The sequence below is a fragment of the Myotis davidii genome, unplaced genomic scaffold (assembly GCF_000327345.1).
Source record: "Myotis davidii unplaced genomic scaffold, ASM32734v1 scaffold18, whole genome shotgun sequence".
NCBI classification, from domain to species: Eukaryota; Metazoa; Chordata; class Mammalia; order Chiroptera; family Vespertilionidae; genus Myotis; species Myotis davidii.
In genome coordinates, this window is record NW_006292696.1 from 3,820,579 (window position 1) to 3,843,068 (window position 22,490).

Below are 22,490 nucleotides of genomic sequence, written 5' to 3' on the forward strand. Positions count from 1 at the left end.
GAAAGCTCCTGGTCAGCCCATATATTTCTGCTCACATCAACTTTGTTAGAGGCATACTAGGAGTCAATTCTGTTTGTTTCTAAACCTATTTTAATGTCTGTGTTTTATTATATTTGGGCAATGCAACTAAAAATTATATAAACTAGTGAAATATGAGTACAAAAAAGTTGTTTTATTTCTTTGGAAACTAAGTTAAATAACTTTTGAAAGGTTCAAAGATGCAGCACTAAAAATATTGTAATATTAGGTGTAGGTGAGACAACACTAAAAGATTGGAGAAAAATAAAATAAAAATCTGTACTTACATTTATTTTATAAATGTCTTCAAGTCCCTACTACATCAAAAGATAAATGCATGTGCACTTAGGTGTTTTTAAGCTAAAATACCTGTTATGAGTCATTTTTTGGTGATTCTCCATTTTAACCATCTTTTTCAAGTAATCTAATTGCAGTCCCTGTTGCATCAGATAAGATAAGAGGGCTTCTACTGTAATTGCAATTGAGTAAAGTGCTATGAAGGAAACAAACTGAATCTGAAGATGAGACAGAGAAGAGTGGATGGCCTAATTAGGGTGGTCATTGAAGGTTGGGAAGAAGCCAACCAAGTGAAAGTGGGAGACAAGTTCTAGATGGAGGGACAGCATGGGGGAAGGCCTGGAATGTTGGAGGAGCTGAAGCAGTGGTCAAGAGAAAGGGAAATGATGGATGAAGTTGTTCAGGTCATCAGGGCTCAGACTATGCGGACCCTTAGAGGTCATGCAAAGAAATGTGGACGTTATTCAAAGCACAATAAGAAAGCTCTGAGGGGCTCAGGGAGATGGTGTCATGACAGGATCTGATTTCCATTTTCAAAAGAACAAGTGAAGGATTCATGAGTATGGGAAAAGAGAAAGTGGACAAGGTGGAAGCAAAGGTTAAGGAAAGTGACGAAGTGCAATAAGTATGCATTTTGAGCAGTAACAGAACCCTATGCCAGAGTGGTGGTGGTTACAGAAAATGGGAGTAGTAGATGCATTTGTGACATCTCCAGAAGGACTTATATACATGTTTTTTTACATGTTTTTTACATGTTTTTACATAGTCAGCATGGCCAAACTTAACAGCAAATTTTTGGAAGGCATTTGTGATCTGATGGGGGGAAACCCCACCAAAAGTCAAGCAACATGGTTTCCTTCTTCTAGTTTGATACTTCATAGCTGTGCTGTTCAAAGAAAGTTTCTTAACCCTTGCAAGCTCATCTGGATAAGGGAATAATAATATTCTGTCCAGTCTACCTGCTACTTGGGTTGTGCAATTTGAATAAAATGATGGCTTACATGTATATTACACATTATAATGAAGTTAGGACTTAGATAACCTCATAGCAGGTAAGGCAAGTATTATTGCCCTTAATTCACAGATGAGCAAACCAAAATTTATTCAATAGTTATTGAGCATCTACTATAAGATCAAGGTTAGGCTGTAAGACTTTAAAACAAATTAGACCCAGCTCTGCCCTAAAGAAACTCAGCCTGATGAAGAAGACAGACATGAAAATGTTAATTCATAGAGTATCAAGATAAGTATAAGAGAGAACGTATATTAGAAGCTCAGAGGAGGAAGGGTTGGAAGGCTATCCACTCAAGTCAATATCTGATTGGGGTCTTGAAGGATGTGTACAAGTTTTCTAGGGCTGGAGGGACATTTCTGAGGAATATGTGCATAACCATGGAAACCTGGAAGGAAACAGTTTGCTACACATAGCAGTGTGGTTGGGACCTCTGGTGTGTAATGGACTGTTAGAAAATGAGCCTGGAGAGGTGAACTGGAACCAGTGATAGCTCTCTCACATAGAGTTCTGTGGGTGCATTATGCCAAAGCAAGAAGACTATACATTATCTTCATGTTCAACCTTCCTCAAATGCTCTTACCAGTTCCACATTATATTTGTGCCTGTGCCTCCTACTCCCTCCTTCCTCACTGTTTTCCCCAGAATTAGTTTAAATATCAGCCTTTCCCCCAACCTCCACCCCCACCCACTCCTGGAACTCTTTATTTTATCAGGGACATATAAAGAGAACACCCAGCATAGTGAGAAACGCTTTTGTTCTCAGAATTTCATTTGGAATTCAAGGAGCCTGTACCATTTCCTAGCAGGAGCTATTTTATCCTATGTTTTGAGAACTCTTGAAAAGGGAATGAAATTGTGGTACACAGAGAACTAAATATCATTTTGGTACAAGGAAACTAAATACCAGCAGGGTGGCAGGGAGAGTCTCTATAGAGAAGGCAGCTGAGTTTTTGCTAAAGACTCTCAGTTGGTGGAAACTGTCTGGGGGACCAGAGCACCTGTCCCTGGGCTACACAGCATGCTTCCCTGCCTTAACACTCCCATCTGTAAAATGATACGAAAATACGTACTTTCAGAGGCATAAGAGTGTTAGAGCTAATTGAATCTCACTTACTTTACAAATGAGGAAGTGAACTCCCAAGAGGGGAAGTAACTTGCTAAGGTCCTATAAAGAACAAACAGCTTCTATGGTCATTCATTCATTCGTTCATTCGTTTTGGTGCCTCCGGTGTGCCAGGCACTGTGCTAGATACTAAGACTATGCTGGAAGAGAAAATAGTCATGATCCCTGCCTTATTGGGGGAAATTTACACAAATAAATTTTAAAAATTAAACAGAATAATTAAAGACAGAGATAAGCTATGATGAAAATAAGCAAGGTACTGCAAAGGATATTAAAGGGACAGGATATATATTTTACAGAAAGCTCTCAGAAGAGAGAATACTAAAGCTGAGACCTGAAGAATGTGCTTCAACCATTCAAAGAGGGTTGGAAGAGCTTTCTAGGGGAAATCAGCAAGTGCAAGAGCCCCAAGGCAAGAAAGTCTGGACAGTCCTGACAGGTAAAAACAAAAACCAGTGTGAAACCAATGCTGGAAGAGGCGTGGCCTCAGAGCCTACTAGAAGAGATAGGCAGGGGGGCAGAGCTTGCAGCCTTACACTGTAAAGTGGCCTTATGGGTAGCCTTGTGGCTGCTCTTCACATCCCTGTTGAAAAAGCAAGATTTTTTACATGTTCGCAGCAAGACTGGTTGTGCATCTGTTTTAAATGAGATATTCTCAGCACGCCTTACTGAGACCATGGATTAGAAGAGCAAGCAAGAAAAAAAATTCAGCTTTTCTTTTGTATCCACCTCTGCATTTGGTTTGTGTTCAGCTCAGGAAATCATCGAAGAGCAGAGGTCAGGAATGAATTCAAATATCAGAGGAAGTAGGATTTGGTTTCTGGTGGTGTCATTTGGTTTTGAAATCTGGAACTCCTTTATTTCCATACCCTTCATCCTTCATTTCTGTCCTCTCACCTCATCAATGGACATACCTAGCAGGAAAAAAATAATTTCACTGATTTAGGGTACCCTCAGGCTGTCATCTGTAGATCTTGGTAAAACTTTGCCTTGCTTGACAAGTGCCAGTCAAGCTGATGGGTCCACCATGCACTGTAGGCTTGCTGCTCTGCTTAGGAAAATCCATTTATATGCATGATTTTCGTAAGGAAAGAATGGCAAATAAGAAACAAAATATTTTTATTTTTGCCATCACAGCAGAGTAGCCTTTAGCTGTAGGGCAGTGTTATGGTCTCCTCCAGTACGAAGCAGGCCAGCGCATAGGAGAGGAGGCCTGGAATTCAGAAGCACCCATCTACTTGCCGTATCGTGTCCATGTATCAGGCTTCAGTTGGAGCCTGTCTGTGAACTTCAGGGTCCAACAGGCTCTTGTACAGAAGCCAGTGAGCAGTCGAATTGGGTCATCACCCACTGACTTTGACTCTCTCAGGGTTCCTTTCCTCTGCCCTCCCCACAGTGTGATTCAAAAATCAGAATAGCCACAGAAAAACCACAGGATGTGAAAAAGGAAGACAGGAGCTCACATTTGTCTCTAGCATTTCCCAGCTGCATGATCCTTGGTTCTTCATTCATCCATGGGCCCAATGGTCATCATTCCTGTCCTACCTACTTTCCTGGGTATTCACAAGAGAAAATGGATGCAACAGATTTGAAAACCATAGAATACACTATGGGTTATTACCTCACCCAAAATGTCACTATTTGAGGCTACTTGCCATCCCATAGCAGAGTAGCATAGAGTAGGAGTTGCGTACTACAGCCCACAGGCAAAATCCAACCCCAATGCCCGTTTACTCTATAAATAAGGTTTTATGCTATAATTCACACTCATTGGTTTACATGTTGTCTTTGGCCGCTTTTCTGCTAAAAAAGCAATATTGAATAGATGCGACAGAGACCATATGGTCCACAAAGCCCAAGATATTTACTATTTGGCCTTTTGCAGAAAACGTCTGCAGATACCTGGCATACTCTCACTTGACCCAAGTCATAGAAGTAGGAAGTAGCAGACCTGGCATAATACTTCTGGGCATCCAGAACTTTGTGTTACATCATTACCTTATACTTAACTGTGCGTCTGGGTCGACTGACCTGTCTCTTAACACATTGCGGACCCGTAGTTTTATTGCTAGCTTTACCCAGTGGCCAGATAAGTTTCTGTTGAACGAGTACAAAAAAAACGTTTTACGCCCTAACCGGTTTGGCTCAGTGGATAGAGCGTCGGCCTGCAGACTGAAAGATCCCAGGTTCGATTCCGGCCAAGGGCATGTACCTGGGTTGCGGGCACATCCCCAGTGGGAGATGTGCAAGAGGCAGCAAATCGATGTTTCTCTCTCATCGATGTTTCTAACTATCTCTCTCCCTTCCTCTCTGTAAAAAAATCAATAAAATATATTTTTTTAAAAATTGGTTGTTGTAAGGAGTAAATGATAAAATGCATGTGAAGTGCCTAGAACTAGGTTTGTCACATAGTAAGCATTCAAATGGTGACATAATAATAATAAAAATAATAGTATTTTTCCCAAATAGTGCCAGCCACCCAAAAATAGCTAGGTAGTAGGAAGTCTCCAGTATGTTAACATCATGTGAGATAGGAGGCTAGTGATATCCTGAACACTAGGTTTTGCTATATTCTAATCACATGTAAATGAAATAGACTTTAAAGTAGAGTTGGTCAGACACTCGTTACAAGTCTTTTTTCTAGATCAATAGGCCCTCAATATTGGGTGCCTTCTTAGCACTAACAATCTGTGATCCTATGATTGTTCCTGAATTAAGTAATAGGTCAAGGAGGAGAGCACACACATATATACATGTGTGTCATTATAGGAAATATCTTCTTCCCACAACACCGCATGGGTATATAGTGATAAGCAGTTTGCTATGCAGGGTGAAAATGTCCTTGTTTTAATCCATTCAACCTCATAAGGTTTGAGTTATTTAATGGGATTTAACCCTTTTTGCCTACGGAGCACTGGCTATGGAGGCTGGGTGTTGCAGCCTTTAAGGTTGTCTGGGTTTCAGATGCCAGCCTAAGAGCACAGCTCTCATTCTCTGATGGTCTCACATAACAGGGAGTGGCAGGCTTCAGTGGATCAAAACATAGTGGCCGTGGAGGGATACTGTATAACACCAAACTCATAGTTGCTAGATGGTCAGCCTAATTTAGAAGACTGTGAAACAAGTAACATCACCAAGCATTTATGCTTATTTCCTATCCAGCTCTGTACAAAGTTCTTCACATTGCACATACCAAGAAAAAATGATAGAGTCGGAGGACCTTTACCTTCAAGGAAGCTTACACACCTCCATTGTGGGTGAAAAGATATAAATACACTAAAATCCACTTGATAATATAAAAAAAATAATGAGTCCATCCAACTCAAGAAAAAGCTTGGAAGCAAGATGAGGTCAACTGTCAAGAATAGTATCAATTGATTAATATTAGCTAAATTATTTACCTGTACCAAAAATACTGTGTAGTCATTGTGCAATACCCTCTAGGGATTGTAAAGAAGAATATAAGCTTTTTGAGTGCAAAAGTATCATCTGTCTTATTCACCACTCTGCCATGGTGTCTGATCCATAGCAACAATGACTGGATTATATATAGCTCCTTACTGAAAGTGTTCAGATGTATGTGACATTTATGGAACTTCCAACATGGTCTTGACTTATATTATAAAATACTAGCGAAGAGAAATGTAGGAGACATTTGTTAGTTTGATATGCTCAGTATCCATCCCTCCCTGTTCATAGCACTCTTATTGTATTGCATTTTATTTGGCTGCCATCTCAGGAAGACATTATCTAATCTTAGGAAGATAGTTTGCTCTGTCTTCCCTTGAACAAGGGGTGAACCAAACCATGCCCTGAGCAAGGCCAGTCTCAAGCTAAAAAATGGCTGGAGGAATGGTGACTCTCTGAAGAGGATTGTCGGTGAAATCCTGACATCTAGATTCTCAGAGCTGCTGCAATCCTGTCTTCTCTAAGTTCTCTCTCTCTCTCTCTCTCTCTCTCTCTCTCTCTCTCTCTCCCCCTCCCTCCCTTCGTATCTTTCTAACAAACTTCTTTTTGTCTTATGTTAGCCTCTTTGATCTCTGTTGTTGCAACCAAAGGACCCACATTAATAAAGCATGAGTGCTAGATAAAAATGGATGGGGCACACATTTCTATGGGCATCTAGAAGAAGAATAGAGACTGTGAGACTACAGCTGGAGATGGGGAGGGATGAGAGCTTCATGGAAGAGGTGGCATTTCAGCTGAACCTTTAACAAGTGGAAACGATTTGGATAGGAAAAGGCAAGAGGCCTGTGCAGGCTGAAGCAAGAGCATGAGTGAGGGCCCAGTGCCTACAGCAAGCTTAGAAACATCTGAGGGGCAGCAGCATCTACGCGAGAACCCAGTGAACGCACTGACTGTCCGTGTTGGCAGTCCCATTACACATAAGTCAGATGTTTCCCTTCCCATTTTTGGCAACCCTACCCTCCACTGTGTTTCTCCTCTATTGACTTAAACCACTGATTGTTAGATACAAAAGGTCTGGTAAGTTCAGCTTGTACTGACCCTCACAGACCAAGATGATGATGTTCTAGAGCTCCAAGGGTACCCAAGATATCCATGAAGTGCCCTGTATACTCAGAGAGTTATGTGATTTTTTTTTTCACCATCCTTACTGTTCTTCTTTTCCTTACACTATGTCCACACTGGCCTTCTTACTGTTTATCAAGCTCATCAATCTTTTCCTGTGCCTAGTTAAGAGCATTTGTACTTTCATTTTGTCTGCCTGAAACTGTTTCCCTGGCCCTTTGCCTAGCCAGCTGCTTCTTGTGGTTCAATTCTCAGCTCAAATGTTAATGCCACAGAGATGGTCTACCTGACCATCTTGTCTGAAAAAGTCATTTCTGCTATTTTCTTTGTAATACTTTCAATAGCCAATATGTTTTTTGTCAATTTGTATATCATCTCTCTCCCCTCTCTAGAACCTAAGCTCCAAGGCAAAAGGGATTTGTCTTGTTATCCAGTGTTATAGCCCCTGGTGCCACCTGCTGCCCAGCACATACTACATGCTCAGTTAACATGTGTTAGATGGATGGGTGAGGAGTTAGGTAGAAGATGGAGAGAAGAAAGAGAAAGTTCCCATCTGTAGAACTACACATCCCCAACGAGTGTAAAAGTTTTATTAGAGGTTCAAACACATCCAAAAAAAAAAGTTTGAAAAACATTGATTTAGTATAAACTCCACTGTGTAGATGGGGAAATACAGTCCAGAAGGCCTCAGATTAGCTTCTTTGAATTCACTTTTCAAGAACCATAGCAGGCATTTGAAGAGTTTTGCAGTAGAACTTAGGGTCTATCGGTCTGTTTGTCCTTCCCTGGCTCCTGGTTTCATGTGTCAGCCCACAAGATGGGTCTAATTCAAGGACCAGCAAGCCCAGCCTTCATCTAATTCACAGCCTCATATACAGTGTCACATCTTGTTGGCTTTCAGTGCCTGGTAATTAATACTCATGTTTCATAATAAGTGCACAAATCTGAGGAGGAGACATGGCTCCTCTTCTGTGTCTCCCTTTGCTGCCATGTCGCACTTGGGCCTCCAGGGCCAGGGTGAAAAAAAGGCCCAGGAAAGCTGAGATGAGTCCGAAGCCAAGTGAAATGCAACTTTGATACATGACACACTGGTTTAACCTCTTCAGTGCTGGCAAAGCCCTGGATGGTCCTTCTACCTGCATATTGACATGAGGGGCTTAGCATCGTGTCTGGCCTGTGCTGCTAAGTGCTCAGTAAACACTGGCTGTAATCCTAGTTATGATCAGTCAGTCTATGGTTGACCCCCTTATTACTCACTCAAAATACCCCTTTCTTTCCCTTGACGTAAAATGTACTGAACTTGTGTCAACTGTGTGATGGCAGAAAGCACATCTGTCTCGTGTCATCACTATATCCCAATTTTCTGGCAATGCTAGCTCCTAGTGCCCAATTAATATTTGTTGAATTTAACAAATGACTGATAAGGTTTTTATCTAATCAATGGCAAGGAAGCCCTGGACACATCTGAGAATTCTAAATAACCATGACCGTGATGTTGTTTAGAGGGGATGGGGACAACTTGCATATATTATTCATTGTATGCCAGTATTAGATCTTAGATGCAAAAAAGTATCGTGGGATGGAGGGGAGAGGCACTTTTACTGTCCTCTGAGTGACAGAAATAAAGCACTTTTGATGTCACAAGATTAGAATCAGACCAAGAATGTCATTCTCACCAATTAGGATAAAAGTATTCTGGGAGGGGGATAAAGGGTCTAAAAGTCCTCCTAACCACCCCCACACTTTCTATCTCCCTCCCCAAAATGAACCCGTCCTGTCACCTCATTATCCACTATTTACAATGAGGCTGCCATTTCCAGGATCTGAGCCAGGAGCAGGGAGAAATGTCTGTGTGAGAGACCTTAAATGAAGTGATAATAAAAAGGGAGTTGCTAATTCCAGGAGTTCCCTCCCTGGGTGAGAGCTGTCAGGGCGAGTGCCCAGGGCTGGGAGATTTATTGATACTAAGTGGATGGTGCCTTAACTAGAAATGATTATCAAAGAGGTTTAAGTGAGCCAAGGATGGAATTGGACAGCCTGCACCGTGTAGTGTGGGGGTTTTCCTGCCCTCACTCATCCCCCTGCCCTCCTGCTTCCCCAGGAGGGAATTCCTGGCCTCATTTTTTGACTTGCTCTGATTTTTGGACACATTCTGCTACAGAATCTGTTGTAGGCAGAGACCGCGGCATCTGACACTCTGGCAGGATTCCCTGAATGTGCTGTGTCTTTTCTCTCTCTGCCAGTCTTTGCTGTCACTGTTCTTCTACCAGGAATATACTTTATGCAGATGAACTGCCCTTACCCCCTTCTCCTGGTTGATTCCTGCTCATCTTCTACTATCAAAGCTGGCACACCCTCTTGGAGGCCTTCTCTGAAGTTACCAAATGCTGGGGTTATGCCTGAGCCCTGTACTCGTCCCTCCCACAGAATTTATGCTGCAGTGTAGTTGCCTGATTAGCTGTCCCTCTCTCCCACTGTCAAGGTGACAGTCCTGGAGATCATGGATTGCCTCAGTTGCCATTGCATCTTTTATTTTTAAAACATATTTTTATTGATTTCAGAGAGGAAGGGAGAAGAAGAGAAAGATAGAAACATCAAAGATGAGAGAGAATAATTGATCAGCTGCCTCCTGCATGCCCCCAACTGGGGATCGAGCCTACAACCTGGCATGTGCCCTGATGTGGAATCGAAATGTGATCTCCTGATTTATAGGTGGATGCTCAACCACTGACCCACGATGGGCTACCATTGCATCTTTACTGCCTAAGGAGTGGTAGATGTTGGATGTCACATGATGGATGAATGGATGGGTGGATAGATGGATGGACCAATAGAAGAACGGATGTGGTATATGTGCCCTTCATGATTTCCAGGGGCTGAATCGAGCACACCGCTCAGATTCGTTCTGTTTTCGTATCCACAGTAATGCTTCTCTACCTGGCATTAGGGGAAGGCAGTGTGTTCCATGAGATTTTCTAGAAACCAAAGCTGTGCCAAGACTTTGCCTTCCAACACTGTGTAGGGAGAGGGGTGGCACAGCACAGAGGTTAAGAGTTCAGGCCTGTAGTCAGACTGTGGAGTTCAGATCTTGGCTTTGCCTTGCCCTACTCTTGGCCCTCACTTTCATAGGATGAAAGGAGTTAATGCGAGGAAATGTTCTTGGCACAGTGTCTGGCACTGTCTAAGTGCTCAAATGTCGGCTCTTAATTATTACTCTCAGAGGCATTCTATGCAACACTGCGATCTTAAATGGTGAGTACCACGCTCAGGCTAGTCTGCTCTGACTCAGCATCAGTGTGAGAGTCGGTGCAGAGTTCCGATGCAGCCTTTGAACGCTCCCATTTCTTCCCTCCTGCTTGTTGTAGCTAACAATACAGTCTCCACCTCTAGCCCCCTTTCTGATATGCTGCCTCTCATCTACTGCCTGCTAGGTAACTAACTCACACAGTGGATTAAAGACTGTATCTTAAATAAAACTCAAGACTTCGAATGCACTTAGATTTAGTGCTGGGTTTCTGTTACGGTCAGATCTAAGAACTACAGTCTTTCTCTGATTTCTGGGTTTGAAAATGAGCACTAGAAGCTGCTCTACGTTTGACCAGCAAATAACTAAATTGCTCTCAATCGGTAAACATTTTTCAATTAATTAGGCTAAAGTCCAGAATGTTGGAGCCTGCAGAGACGTCAAATATTATGGAGTCCAAACCATCTCTTTATGTATGGGAAAACTGAGGCCCAGGGAGAATGTGAGACTTGCTCGAGGTCACATAAGTATTGTGTTGTGAGAAAACCACAAGGAGCGTCCTCCAGGCCTGCTGGCATCTAATCTAGTACTTTTCCTGCAAGACCCTGCTATCTCCTCACATTGAATATTTGTGACAGATTCGAAGAAATGACTTGCAACTACCAATTACATTTTCAACATTTAATCAATGACTGCATTCTCCCAAAGCCTTGGGCCTACAGAGAGAGACTCTCTCTCTCTCTCTCTCTCTCTCTCTCTCTCTCTCTCTCTCTCTCTCTCTCTCCCCCCTCCCTCCCCCCGCTCATGCTTAGGTCAAATGAAGGTCAGACACTGAGCAATTCTGGGGACGAGAGTCCACTGAAGTTAATCCAGGCCAGACTACTCCCAGCCATGCTCTTTTAGGGAGAGGTGCAAAAATGTACCTATTTAGCCTTAGAGGGAGAATACAGAACAGTTTAAGGGAAGAGGGATTTGTAAAAAGAAAAAGAAAAAATAGAAAGATAATTTGAGGGAGAAAATCCTAGCCTCTGTGTGCCAAAGATTTTACCATGTCTACTCCCTTCTATTTCTGCCACCCTGCCTCATCCTTTCTTCTTCTCCTTCTAAAGTTCTCGCAAGAAGTACCAGCCCCCAGAGGCCCAACTAAAGGTGTGAAACCAAGTAGATGACATGAGGGAATAGATTTGGAACATACGATTTCTAACCCACAGGATAATATCTCATTGTAGCAAGGCGAGAAGATACCCTAAAATACCGTGGAGAGCATATTATAATATTTTAACAGGGTCTATGTGCTCCTATGTTCACTTCACCCAGTAAGATGGATTGTGCTTTTTGACAAATCTATATTTAACATGGGCAGAATGATATACGATGGATGCTTGCTGGTAGAGAAATCCATATTTATGGAAATCTTGATTCTGGCAATTATAATAGACATTTAATGATAGTGCCTATTGTCTGCTATGAGCAGACAGTGTGTCCTTATTAGGGTGAAAGAGAAAATAGTATAAATGTTGAAGGATAAACAGCTTCCTCAGAAGAGTAGGAGGTCCAAGGTGACCCAACAGTCCTCTGTTTGGGGTCCAGCTCCTCCTTATTCCCTATTACGAGTTATGTGACCCTCTCATCAAGCACTCAGCATTCATTCATTCAACAAATATATATTAAGCACCTACCCCAGGCATTATCCTGGCTTTGGGGAAATTAACATTGACCCAAGCAGCCAAGGTATATACAAGTAAAGAAAATGATTTAAAATAATAATTAAAATATGAGAAATAAGACAGGGTGAAGTGATACTCACTGGGGGGTGGGGTTGAGGGGAGGGGAGAGTCACCATTTAGGAGAGATGATAAAGGAAGGCCTGTTCCAGGAAGTGAGATTTGAGCTGAGATACAGCTGCTGAAAAGGAGTGAAGCTTGCAAAGAGATAAGGAAAGAGCATGGCAGGTAGAGGATGGCAACGTTATTGTAGTCTCAGGGGCAGAAGGAGCTCAGAGCCCTGAGGAGCAGAATGAAGGCCAGGGTGGCTAGAGCACAGATTAAGGTGTGCTGTGAGATAGGAGGGGTCAGAAGGGCAGGTCATTCAGGCTCTGAGTCATGGACACATGCTTCACATGCTTGGGGAGATTTTCTGTGTAAAATGGAAAATCTCAAAACTTTTGAGAGGTTTTGTATAAGGAAGGGAAGCAATGTGTTGTGTTTTGTTTTGTTTAATTACAAAGATCCCTCCGGCTTCTGGATGGAGAATGGATTTCACTGATGAGAACAAAATGCCATAAAGCTAGAGTCCACGAGGACCACCTTCAGCTACCAGGAGGGCTGTGGAGTGGGTCAAGAGCAGGCATTCCATGAGGTTCTTGTCTCAAACAGTGGTCAGTACATGGGCTAGGCACCGTCATAGGTAGTGAATGCCCAGGACTGAAAGTATTCAAGCAAATGTTAATGACCACCTGCCAGGTGTCCGGTAGGTGGCATGCTGGTTTCAGTAGAGGTCAGACGGATGACTTGTGTTGTTCAGTTGCAATCTTTAAGAGACAAATATCAAGCCCATTATCTCTAGGGACTGACTCTGAACTGAGACTCACAGGAGATAACTGGGTGCCAGTGATTAATTGGATTCTTTAGTGCAGCATGATCTAAAGGTCCTTTAAAAACAAGTTAAAAGTATTCACCAACAAAGGGTGCTAGGGAAAATATATTTGACAAAATTTGGGTTACGTAGTTAGTGTGGTATGAACCTCCAAGATGAGGATAAGGTGTGTATCATTTCTAAAATTTATTTGACAAAAGAAACCCTTTTGTTGTTGTTGTTAAAGTGCATCTGTGGAACTAAGGTTTTATGGAACATATTTGTAAAATTCTTACGGAGCAATATTTGAGGCTCATATCCAAAGCAATGTGGTAAATATACAAGCAGATGATGTGTTAAGAGAGCAAAGGATCTAAAAACATTAACTTTTCATCTTTAAAAAAACAATAATAACAAAGTCATGGGGGTCATGATGAGGGCTCAATAAGCTAATATATGTGAAAATTTTTAAAAATTACTCTAAAGATTAATTAGAATAATTAATCTTTGATGAGAAAGGCTCATCTGCTTCACCATTCATAATGGGAAGGTAATTTTTAGGTATAGAGGATGGCATTGGGGGTGGTCACCTGACTGGGTAAAGTCTATGAACTCTCACCCAATACCATATATTATAATAAAGTTTGATGGTTATCAGAGGGTTATCAACAGAATGATGATTATTAGAGGGGAAAGAGGGTGGTGGGAAGGCAAAGTGGGTAAAGGGGTCAAATATATGGTAATGGAAGGAAACTAGACTTCCGGTGGGGAGCACACAATACACAGGCATCAAATTATAATTTTGTACATGTGACAAGTATATAATGATATTAACCAATGTTACTCAATAAATTTAATTTAAAAAGAAGATATAAAAAATCAGAACAAAGATATACTTGGCTAAAAAATGAGTCTGTAATATTAGTTCCCTGGAAAGGCCTAACTTATTATAGACATCTCAGAATCAGCTCTTCAACTTTACCAACAACCCAAGGCTGAGTTTCCCAATCTCAGAATTGATAGTGGCATTTTTCTATTGGTCAACCTTGCCTTCCATGTTTATTCTTTGTGGCTCTCAACTCCAGTTTTAGCTCCATATTCTTTGAATGTGTATCATTTGCTTGAAGTGTTTATTTTCTACTGAGCTTATTAATCATGAAAAAATTTTATTTTAATAAATTCAACTTCTATTTTCAAAAAAAATAAATAAAGCTCAGTCGCCCACTGACCTGGAGATTGGCCTTATGACCTCTTTTTTTGTATTGCATTCTAACTAGCACTGTCACCAACACAAACCAGAATTGGTAACTGCACTGAGATCTTACAGAATGGCTCCTGTGGGGATGTTCACACACACAGATAAACTATTACTATGGCTGTTATGCAAGGGGGCCTGAAAAATCAGCTAGCAGGATGTACAAGTACAAAATGAATATCAGCAGAGAAATGTACACCAAAAGCCAATGGTAGACTGGGAAAATCTTAAACATGAATCAACAGCAAGCTGTCAGACCTCTTTCTTCCTGTAGAATCTTTTTATGCTTTGCCTTAAAGTGATGGGCAGTATCATGGAAAAATCACTGGATGAGGTCAAGATATCACATGTCTTAGGTGTGCATTAAGTTTCTGAGCTCTGGTTTTCCTCTTTAAAAGATGAACCAGTTATCCCTTTCCTATCTCAAGAAGGTTGTTGAAGACATAAAATGAGAGAACACATGAAAATACTTTGTATACATTTATAACTAATATCCATGACAACAACTGGCATGGAACTGGCACTTAATAAACATTGAATTAGATAGATAGGTGTTTGGGTGCACAGTTAGATTGATGGGTTGAAAGGATGAATAGATGGATTGTTTGGTTGAACAGGGGGATGGCTAGATGATGGATGGCTAGGTGACCGGTTGTATGAATGGACTAGTGAATAGGTTTGTTTTGGAGTCACCTGACAGCTTGTTTGCAACATCTTCCATCCATTAATCTTTCTCTTCTCTTCCAGTCTGTTCCCAGTTCTCCAAAGGAGTCTATGCCATCTTTGGATTTTATGAACGGAGGACCGTCAACATGCTGACCTCCTTCTGTGGGGCCCTCCATGTCTGCTTTATTACGCCGAGCTTTCCCGTTGACACATCCAACCAGTTTGTCCTTCAGCTGCGCCCCGAGCTGCAGGATGCTCTCATCAGTATTATCGACCATTACAAGTGGCAGAAATTTGTCTACATTTATGATGCTGACCGGGGTAAGCCAGGGACTAGGAGAGGCAGACTGTTGAAAGCTGGAGAGAAAACTACCAGCAGGAAGAAAAGTGATACCTTTTTGCCTCCTTGAGAAGCATGGGGAAATAATTCAGAAATGTTTTATTTCCATGGACTGGTTTTTTGGTGACTAATCTCTAACTCGTAGTGTGGAGACACATCCTTTGAGAGAGTAATCCCCTTTAAGCACAGTGTCTCTCTACAGCTCACCAGCTTCCATGGCTCCTGAGTCCACACTTAAAGTCCAAGGACCTCAACTGAATGGCTTATGGCTCGCGGCAAGGTTGTTAGTAGCATAAACACTGGAGTCAGACAGACCTGGATTGAATTCTATGTTCTCTTCTCTCTAGCTGTTTGACTTTGGGCAAGCACTCTGCCTCATGTAATGGGAATAAAATTATCTATGCCTTCATTTCCTCATCTCTATAATGAAGATAAAACCAGTCTATACCTCATAAAGTTGTGGGGATTGAATGAGAAAATGACTGCACAGTTCTTGTCGGTGTCTCGAACATAAGTGATGCTCAAAGTCCTCCATATGAATTAGCTGCTATGGTCGTCACCATCATCATCATCATCCACCCTCCCAGGCCTTGCTAATGTCTCCACCTAAATTTTGAATTTTACATCACATTCTCCTAATATTTGCTATACTGTTTTCTTCTCTGCTTCTTTACTCATGCTGTTCCCATTTTCTGGAATGCACTTCCCTTCTCAATATACATATGCAATCGTTCCTCTCTTTTACAGCCTGCTCAAACACCACTTTCTCTAGTTCCTGATCCTTAAGTGGGAACTCTGCTCTTTTTCTAACTTCTGTATATTGTAATGTCCTACCTTCCCCTTGTATACTCGATAGTCCTATAAAAACTGAGTTAATATTGGTATAAATAAAAAATGGATCATACAAAATCTGGAAACTGAGACAGAGGAGTTCTTTTCCTGAGCCAAAGGGAGGTTTTATAGGAGGTTGCCTATAGGGAGTTCTTAGAAGACATTTGAGTAGGAGAGTGGCTTTTAAAATGGTTTTTCAAGAAGAGTTAGGTAGTCATTATTCAGATGAGAACCAGAAGCACCCTATTTTCTTAGATTTTTCTTCCCTCTCCTTAGTTTAATGATTTTCCTTCTCAGACACCAGCCATTGTGAGGATCATCTGCACAAGGGCTATTTCAGTACAGCTTTTTAACATGATGAAACTTGAATCATGGAAGTGACAAAGCCAGAAAAATTTAACTTCAATTACAGAGGGTCATTTCTGTAGCACACTCTTACACCCACACTCTTACATGGGCTTCCCCTGCCTCAGAACTCTGAGCTCTGAGTTCTGCGAATTGCTAACTGTGTGACCTTGGTCAAATAACTAAAATTTTCTGAGCCTCAATTTCCACATTTGTGAAACAGGGATGATAATGATAACTACCTCATAGGATTAAATGAACTGGAGGCAGGAAAGCTGGAAAAACAATGCCAGACACATAGTAAACTTTTAGTACCATACCAAACAACTTGTACTAAAAAAAGAAACAAAGATAGGAAGGCATAACACTATTAATCTAAAAATGATGCCTGAGGCCAGGCACCATAATGGTCACTGTGGGAGGGATGAGCAGTATTACTGGGAGACAGAAATAATATATGTGCAAAAGATTGACTAATAATGCAAGAGAGAAATACCATCTGACATTGAATAACAACCTTCACCGCGCTCCCAAAGATGCCGTGTCCTAATTCCTGGAACCTCAGAATATGTTTTATTAAATGGCAAAAGTATTAAGGTTACAGATGGGATTAAGTTTGCTAATCATCCTGGATTATTTTTCTGGGCCCAATGTAATCACAAGGGTCCTTAAATGTGGAAGTTGGAGGCAGAAAAGGCAGAGTCAGAGTGTGATGTGAAAAAGACTTGACCAGTCACTGCTGGTTTGGAAGACAGAAGGGGCCATAAGCCAAGAAATGCAGGCATTCTCTACTTGCTGAAAAGCCAAGAAAATTTTCTCCCCTAGAATCTCTAGGAAGCAGCCCACTTAACACCTTGATTTTAATCCAGGAAGATATATTTCAAACATCAGACCTCAAGTAGTATAAATTGAGAAATATATGTTGCTTTAAGCATCAAGTTTGTGGTAATTTGTTATAGCATCAGTAGGAAACTAATACACCATCTATGTCTTAAAGATGAAACAAAGCAGCATTGAGTAATGGGCTCTTCTATCATTTAGTTACAAATTAGAAGGCAGTAGTTGAATTCAGTACACATTGAATACTTACTTTGTGAAAGGCAAAGTATTAGGTACTGACATATACTGAACCTTCATGGATGTGATTGACAGTTATTAGATGCTGTTTAGATAGCAGGCTGGCACATTTGATAAGCAGGTACTAAATGCCTGAGTATCCTGATTGCCACTTTTCTGTCTTACTCACCCGACCTCCAGGTTTGTCCGTCCTACAGAAAGTCCTGGACACAGCTGCTGAGAAGAACTGGCAGGTGACAGCAGTCAACATTTTGACAACAACGGAAGAGGGATATCGGATGCTCTTTCAGGACCTGGAGAAGAAAAAGGAGCGGCTGGTGGTGGTGGACTGTGAATCGGAACGCCTCAATGCTATCTTGGGCCAGGTAGTGAATACCACAAAAGGTCAGGGTAGGTGTGGGAGGGGGTTCAAGAGGGACCTGAGTGAACTTTTGTCTAGGGTGTTACAAAGAGAGTTCTCAACTAGATAAGCCCAGATGCCTCTCTTCTCCCATTCGTTAATTCATAAATTTTAATTGTGAAATTTTATGAAATAGCACAAATAATGGGAGCCTTGACATGGTTCTCAGATCAGTTGAGCAAAACCAGACTTCCAGTGTTTCCCTTTATTTTAAAAAAGAAAATTACATTGCGATTTAGAGTTTGCTAACGGCTATCACATTTAGAAACACAGCCTATGGAGCCAGGTTCCTGGGTTCAGCTCTGGGTTCTGTCACTCACTAGTCCAACACTTGGCATCTCATTCATTTGGCCCACTGACCTATTTTAAGAGTCTCAGGAGGCAGCTGGCAGGCACCTCCCTTTTCACTGCTTCCTTGAACACTCTCCTGTGTCTGAAAAATCAATTGACTGTATATTCTGTGAAAGGGCACTGTAACCTCAACAGTTTTCAGCCAGGTCTCTAAGCCATGGTTCTTCCAGTTCTCAGAACTAAAGCATGTGCCCATCATAGAAGTAGCAGGTCTTTGTGTAGGTTACTGTCTTTTTAAATCACATGTGTGCATTCAGATTTGCTTGCAAGGAAGTATATTTTGCAATCATTTTTGAACTGTGCTATGTAATAAAAGATTGTAGTTTTAGGTACTTGACAACATGACAAAGCTTGTTAATGGCCTTCAAGACCTCTGCGGCCTCCACAGGGAATCTCAGCACACCAGCTCAGCAATCACTCAGAGGTCTCAGCAGTGGAAAAACAGAAATTTTGAAAGTCAGCGATTCTTAAGGCATTAACTCTGTGTTCCACTTTTACAAAGTGTGGTTCTGGCCTTCCCTCTGGAAAAGAGAAACCAGAAAAAAAAATGGTTTTCATTGAGATGGGAGTTCTCTGGTCTGGAGTCAAAGGATTTGAATTTCAATTAAGTGAAATCTAGGATAATGGTTAAGGGCAGACACCCAGGAGCCAGAGTGGCTGAGGTTCCAATCCCAGCTGTAGTATTTACTAACTCTGTGACATTGAGTCAATTTTTAATCTTTCTACATCTCAGGCTCCTGATCTGTAAAATGGGTATACTAATAACAGCTTCCCTTTGGAAGCTCCTGTGAGCATTAAAAGTCTCTCTACATGTAAAGTACTCAGAACAGAAAATGATATATGCAAGCATTACCTATCTTTGCTATTCATACTGCCAACTAGTACTGTCTTCTTGAGTCACTCCCTTTTTAGGGATAAGTGTCCTCATCTGTAAAATAGGAATGAAAGCCACTTTTCTAAAAAGTTAATAACACATTAGATGAGAAAGAGGTGGAGAAAGTGCTGAATGATAGTTAGGGATTCTTAGTAGACTGATGACTTGTCCTATATAGTTCCATAACACTCAGTGCTACTATTTTCTGTGTTTACCATATACCAGACACTATGCCAGACCCATTCCATGTATAGCCTTACTTCATCCTTATACCAACTCTATAAAACAGCTTCAATCAATTCCTCTATTTTATAAATGAAGAAACAAGGGATTATGCTTACCCAAGAACTCAGAGCTAACATACAAGAAAAGCAGGAACTCAAACCCAGCTTGTTCTGCCTACAGGGCCCAATCTCTTAAAAATGCATCTTTTTAGCTTCTCTAGCTCCTTTGCCAAAGGACAAACTTGTATTTTGTAAGAATGTGACTTGTTAGTATGGGTATTCCAGATTATAATATGTTAACTTTCAAAATTGTTTAATTCTTCTATTCTGGAAAGGAAGATCAAATAGCTGAAAGGGCCTGTACATTACTTGATTTACCATCTGCACTCAACCATTTCCAAGTAGGATGACTAAAGGTCAAATTGGGTGAATGATCTGCCATGGGTTCAGACAACTAGTTAGTGACAATAATGAGTCTAGAATGTACATCTCCTGACATGCAGTCTGATATCTTGGCATCATCCTAAACTATCAAAACACCCAGCAATTGGGATATTTTTGGTCTAGATATTATCTGCCTAAGAAGGGAGATGGTGATTCCAAATTCTAGATAGAATATCAATTTCCTGTTCTGTCTCCAGCCCCCACCCCAGAATATAAGTCAATGAAGGCAGGGATTTTTCTTTTGTTTTGCCTTTTCCCCTGCTGTATCCACTAGTGCTTAGCAGTAGTAGGCATTCCATAAATGTTTTTTGAGTGAATGAAAAGAATAGGGAATTAATGAAGCCTCAAAGATCCAAAATATGAGATGGGTCTGGCTATCTACAGGTAGCCATTCACTGGATAAGAGCCTTTGAGCTAGAGAGAAGAAAGAGCATATAGAGAAGCCCAGAGGGCATGTGAGGGTGGAGATTCATAGAATGGCTTAGCAGCTGTGGAAGATGCTGAATGACTACTGGGAAATCGTGACAGGAGGATGAACACAAGATTATGACTATCCTTGGAAACCATTCTAAAGAGTTTCTAGTTTCTGTAAACAGTGGAAAGGCAGTAAAAGTTTATGATCAGGGAGCAGGGTTATTAGACTATAATGCTTTATCAACATATGACACCAAATTATATAATACAGTCATTAAATTCAGAATGAGTTAGATATATGAGAGACCAGGGTCAGGCCAACCATCGCATCACCCTGTTTTGTTGTCTTCATAGTGCTTCTCACCTACTGAAACCTTATTCATTTATCTGTTTATATATTTTCCAACTGGTTTCCTACTAAAATGTCAACTCAGCTCAATAAGGGCATGGGGACCTTGCCTCTCTTGTCCATAGTATAGTGCTTGGCATACAGTTCATGTTCAATAAATATTTGCTAATTGGATTAATCATAGAAGGTTTTACAGAGTAGCTGAGATTAGAACTCAGCCATGAAGGTTATGAATAATAAGAGAGAAAGGAAACAGTATTCCAGACACAAAGATTGTGAATTAAGGCCATTCAGTGGAAATGAAATTTGAAGGAATGAGGTCAGTGAAGTAATGTTCCCAAGTGAAATTGTAAATTATCTTTATAACAACTTTTTTAGTTCATAACCCTGTGAGCATTTCATTCTTCATCTGTTTAGTATTGGTCTCCTCCCAGTAAACTGTGACTTCCAGCAGAATGCTTGGTACACAGTAAGCACTTAAATGTTTGTAAAGAGAATGTAGAAAAGGAGGGAAGGTAGAAGAGTAAATGGGTAAGAAGGTTAGTATTAGGTTGAACCATATGAAATTGATACTTTTTATTGGTCACAAGTCATCAATTATCTGCCAGTTTCCTGTTTCAAACTGTAATTTTATCTTGTGGAGATTATAGTTATCCATTGTCTGAGTGTAGTGGGTTTTGAAGTATCTTTTATTTGCTGATTTAAGTTTATTAGGATCTGAATAGGTTTTTGATAAAGGTATCTCATTGTTGAAAGGGCAGCAAACCATTTGACAGAAAAGATGAAAAAGTAATGAAGAATTATTAATAAAACTATCATCCCAATAGTATTTGAGGTCTGTGGTCTGGAATTTCAAAATCTAGCCACTGTTTTGGGGCACTCATTGTGTGCACTTGCTTTTAATTATTCCCTACATAAAAACTGTGTGAGCTGCTATGCACATACACCCAATTAAGTAGATGTCTGAATGTGGGTTTTAATAACCTTGAAAATTTATTCAGTTAGAGAAGAAGCCCAAATAGTTCTCATATGTTTTATGACTCCTTGCCACAGTGCAGGGGGAGAGGCACTGAGCAGAATGTACTGACCCCAATTTGATTATTAAAAAAAAAAAAGACATAACTTGCAGGCAGAGTTAGAACTGAACCAAGGCCTGCAGTCCTAGCTACTCCATGGATGGTATGTCTGGCTACCCAAGCAAACCTCTGGGTAGTTCTTTCCACAAATATTTGTCCTGCCCACAATGATTAGGGACAGTCTGCACGTTCAGGATAGAGGGATGATGAAGACCCTGGCTCTTAATAATTAACCATAATCAGGCATCATATGGAAAGGCTCACCAGAGTCAGGTCCCTGTCTTGACACTGCCACCAGACCACTGTGGGAGCTGGGCAAATCACTTTCCCTTCCTGTACCTCCCATCTGTACAGTGAGGGCTTGGACCAGACAATTCTGACATTGTCTTTCAGCTTCTGGGTTCAGTATCCCATTAATGTCTGAGTACCGAGCTGGTTTAGAAAACATAAAATTCAGGGAAAGAAGGAACTGTATCTGAATATGGTTCATGCAAGGAGTTAAAGGTCAAGAACTGGGGTGGAATCATCCATTTACCCATCCACCCACCCATTCATTCATCTGTCCATCCACACAGCAGGTATTATCATGACAGTGACAGGGAATTCAACACAGCATATGATCCCCACCAGGAAAGAGTCTCCATGCAGGGGAAAGGCTTTAAGAAAGAAGAGAAGCAGCCCAGCTGGTGTGGCTCAATGGCTGAGCATTAGCCCATGAACCAAGAGGTCACAGTTCGATTCCCGGTCAGGGCACATGCCCAGGTTACGGGCTCAGTCCCCAGTAGGAGGTATGCAGGAGGCAGCCAATTAATGTTTCCCTCATCAATGTTTCACTCTCTCAAATCAATAAAAACATATTTTAAAAAGTACTTTTAAAAAAAGAAAATGGAAGGAAAGAAGTGAAGATTTCAGGTAGGTCCTTGGGGTTACAAAATGCTACTCTACCCTGGAATCAGACAAAACTGATTTCAAATCCTGTGTCTACCACGTAATAGCTGGGTAGCCATAGGGAGTTTACTGAACCTCTCCGTGCCTCACTTCCT

The 22,490-nt window shown here is 41.1% G+C and overlaps 1 protein-coding gene across 2 annotated transcripts in view; it reads left to right on the plus strand.

Annotated features, from left to right (window-relative positions):
* GRIA1 (glutamate ionotropic receptor AMPA type subunit 1) overlaps positions 1-22,490 on the plus strand; it is a 280,768-nt gene that overhangs the window by 130,073 nt on the left and 128,205 nt on the right. For both annotated transcript variants that reach the window (XM_006766280.2, XM_006766279.2), the window contains exons 3-4: positions 14,804-15,043; positions 17,496-17,680. In XM_006766280.2, coding sequence (XP_006766343.1) covers positions 14,804-15,043; positions 17,496-17,680 — 425 coding nt within the window. The remainder of the gene's footprint in view (positions 1-14,803; positions 15,044-17,495; positions 17,681-22,490) is intronic.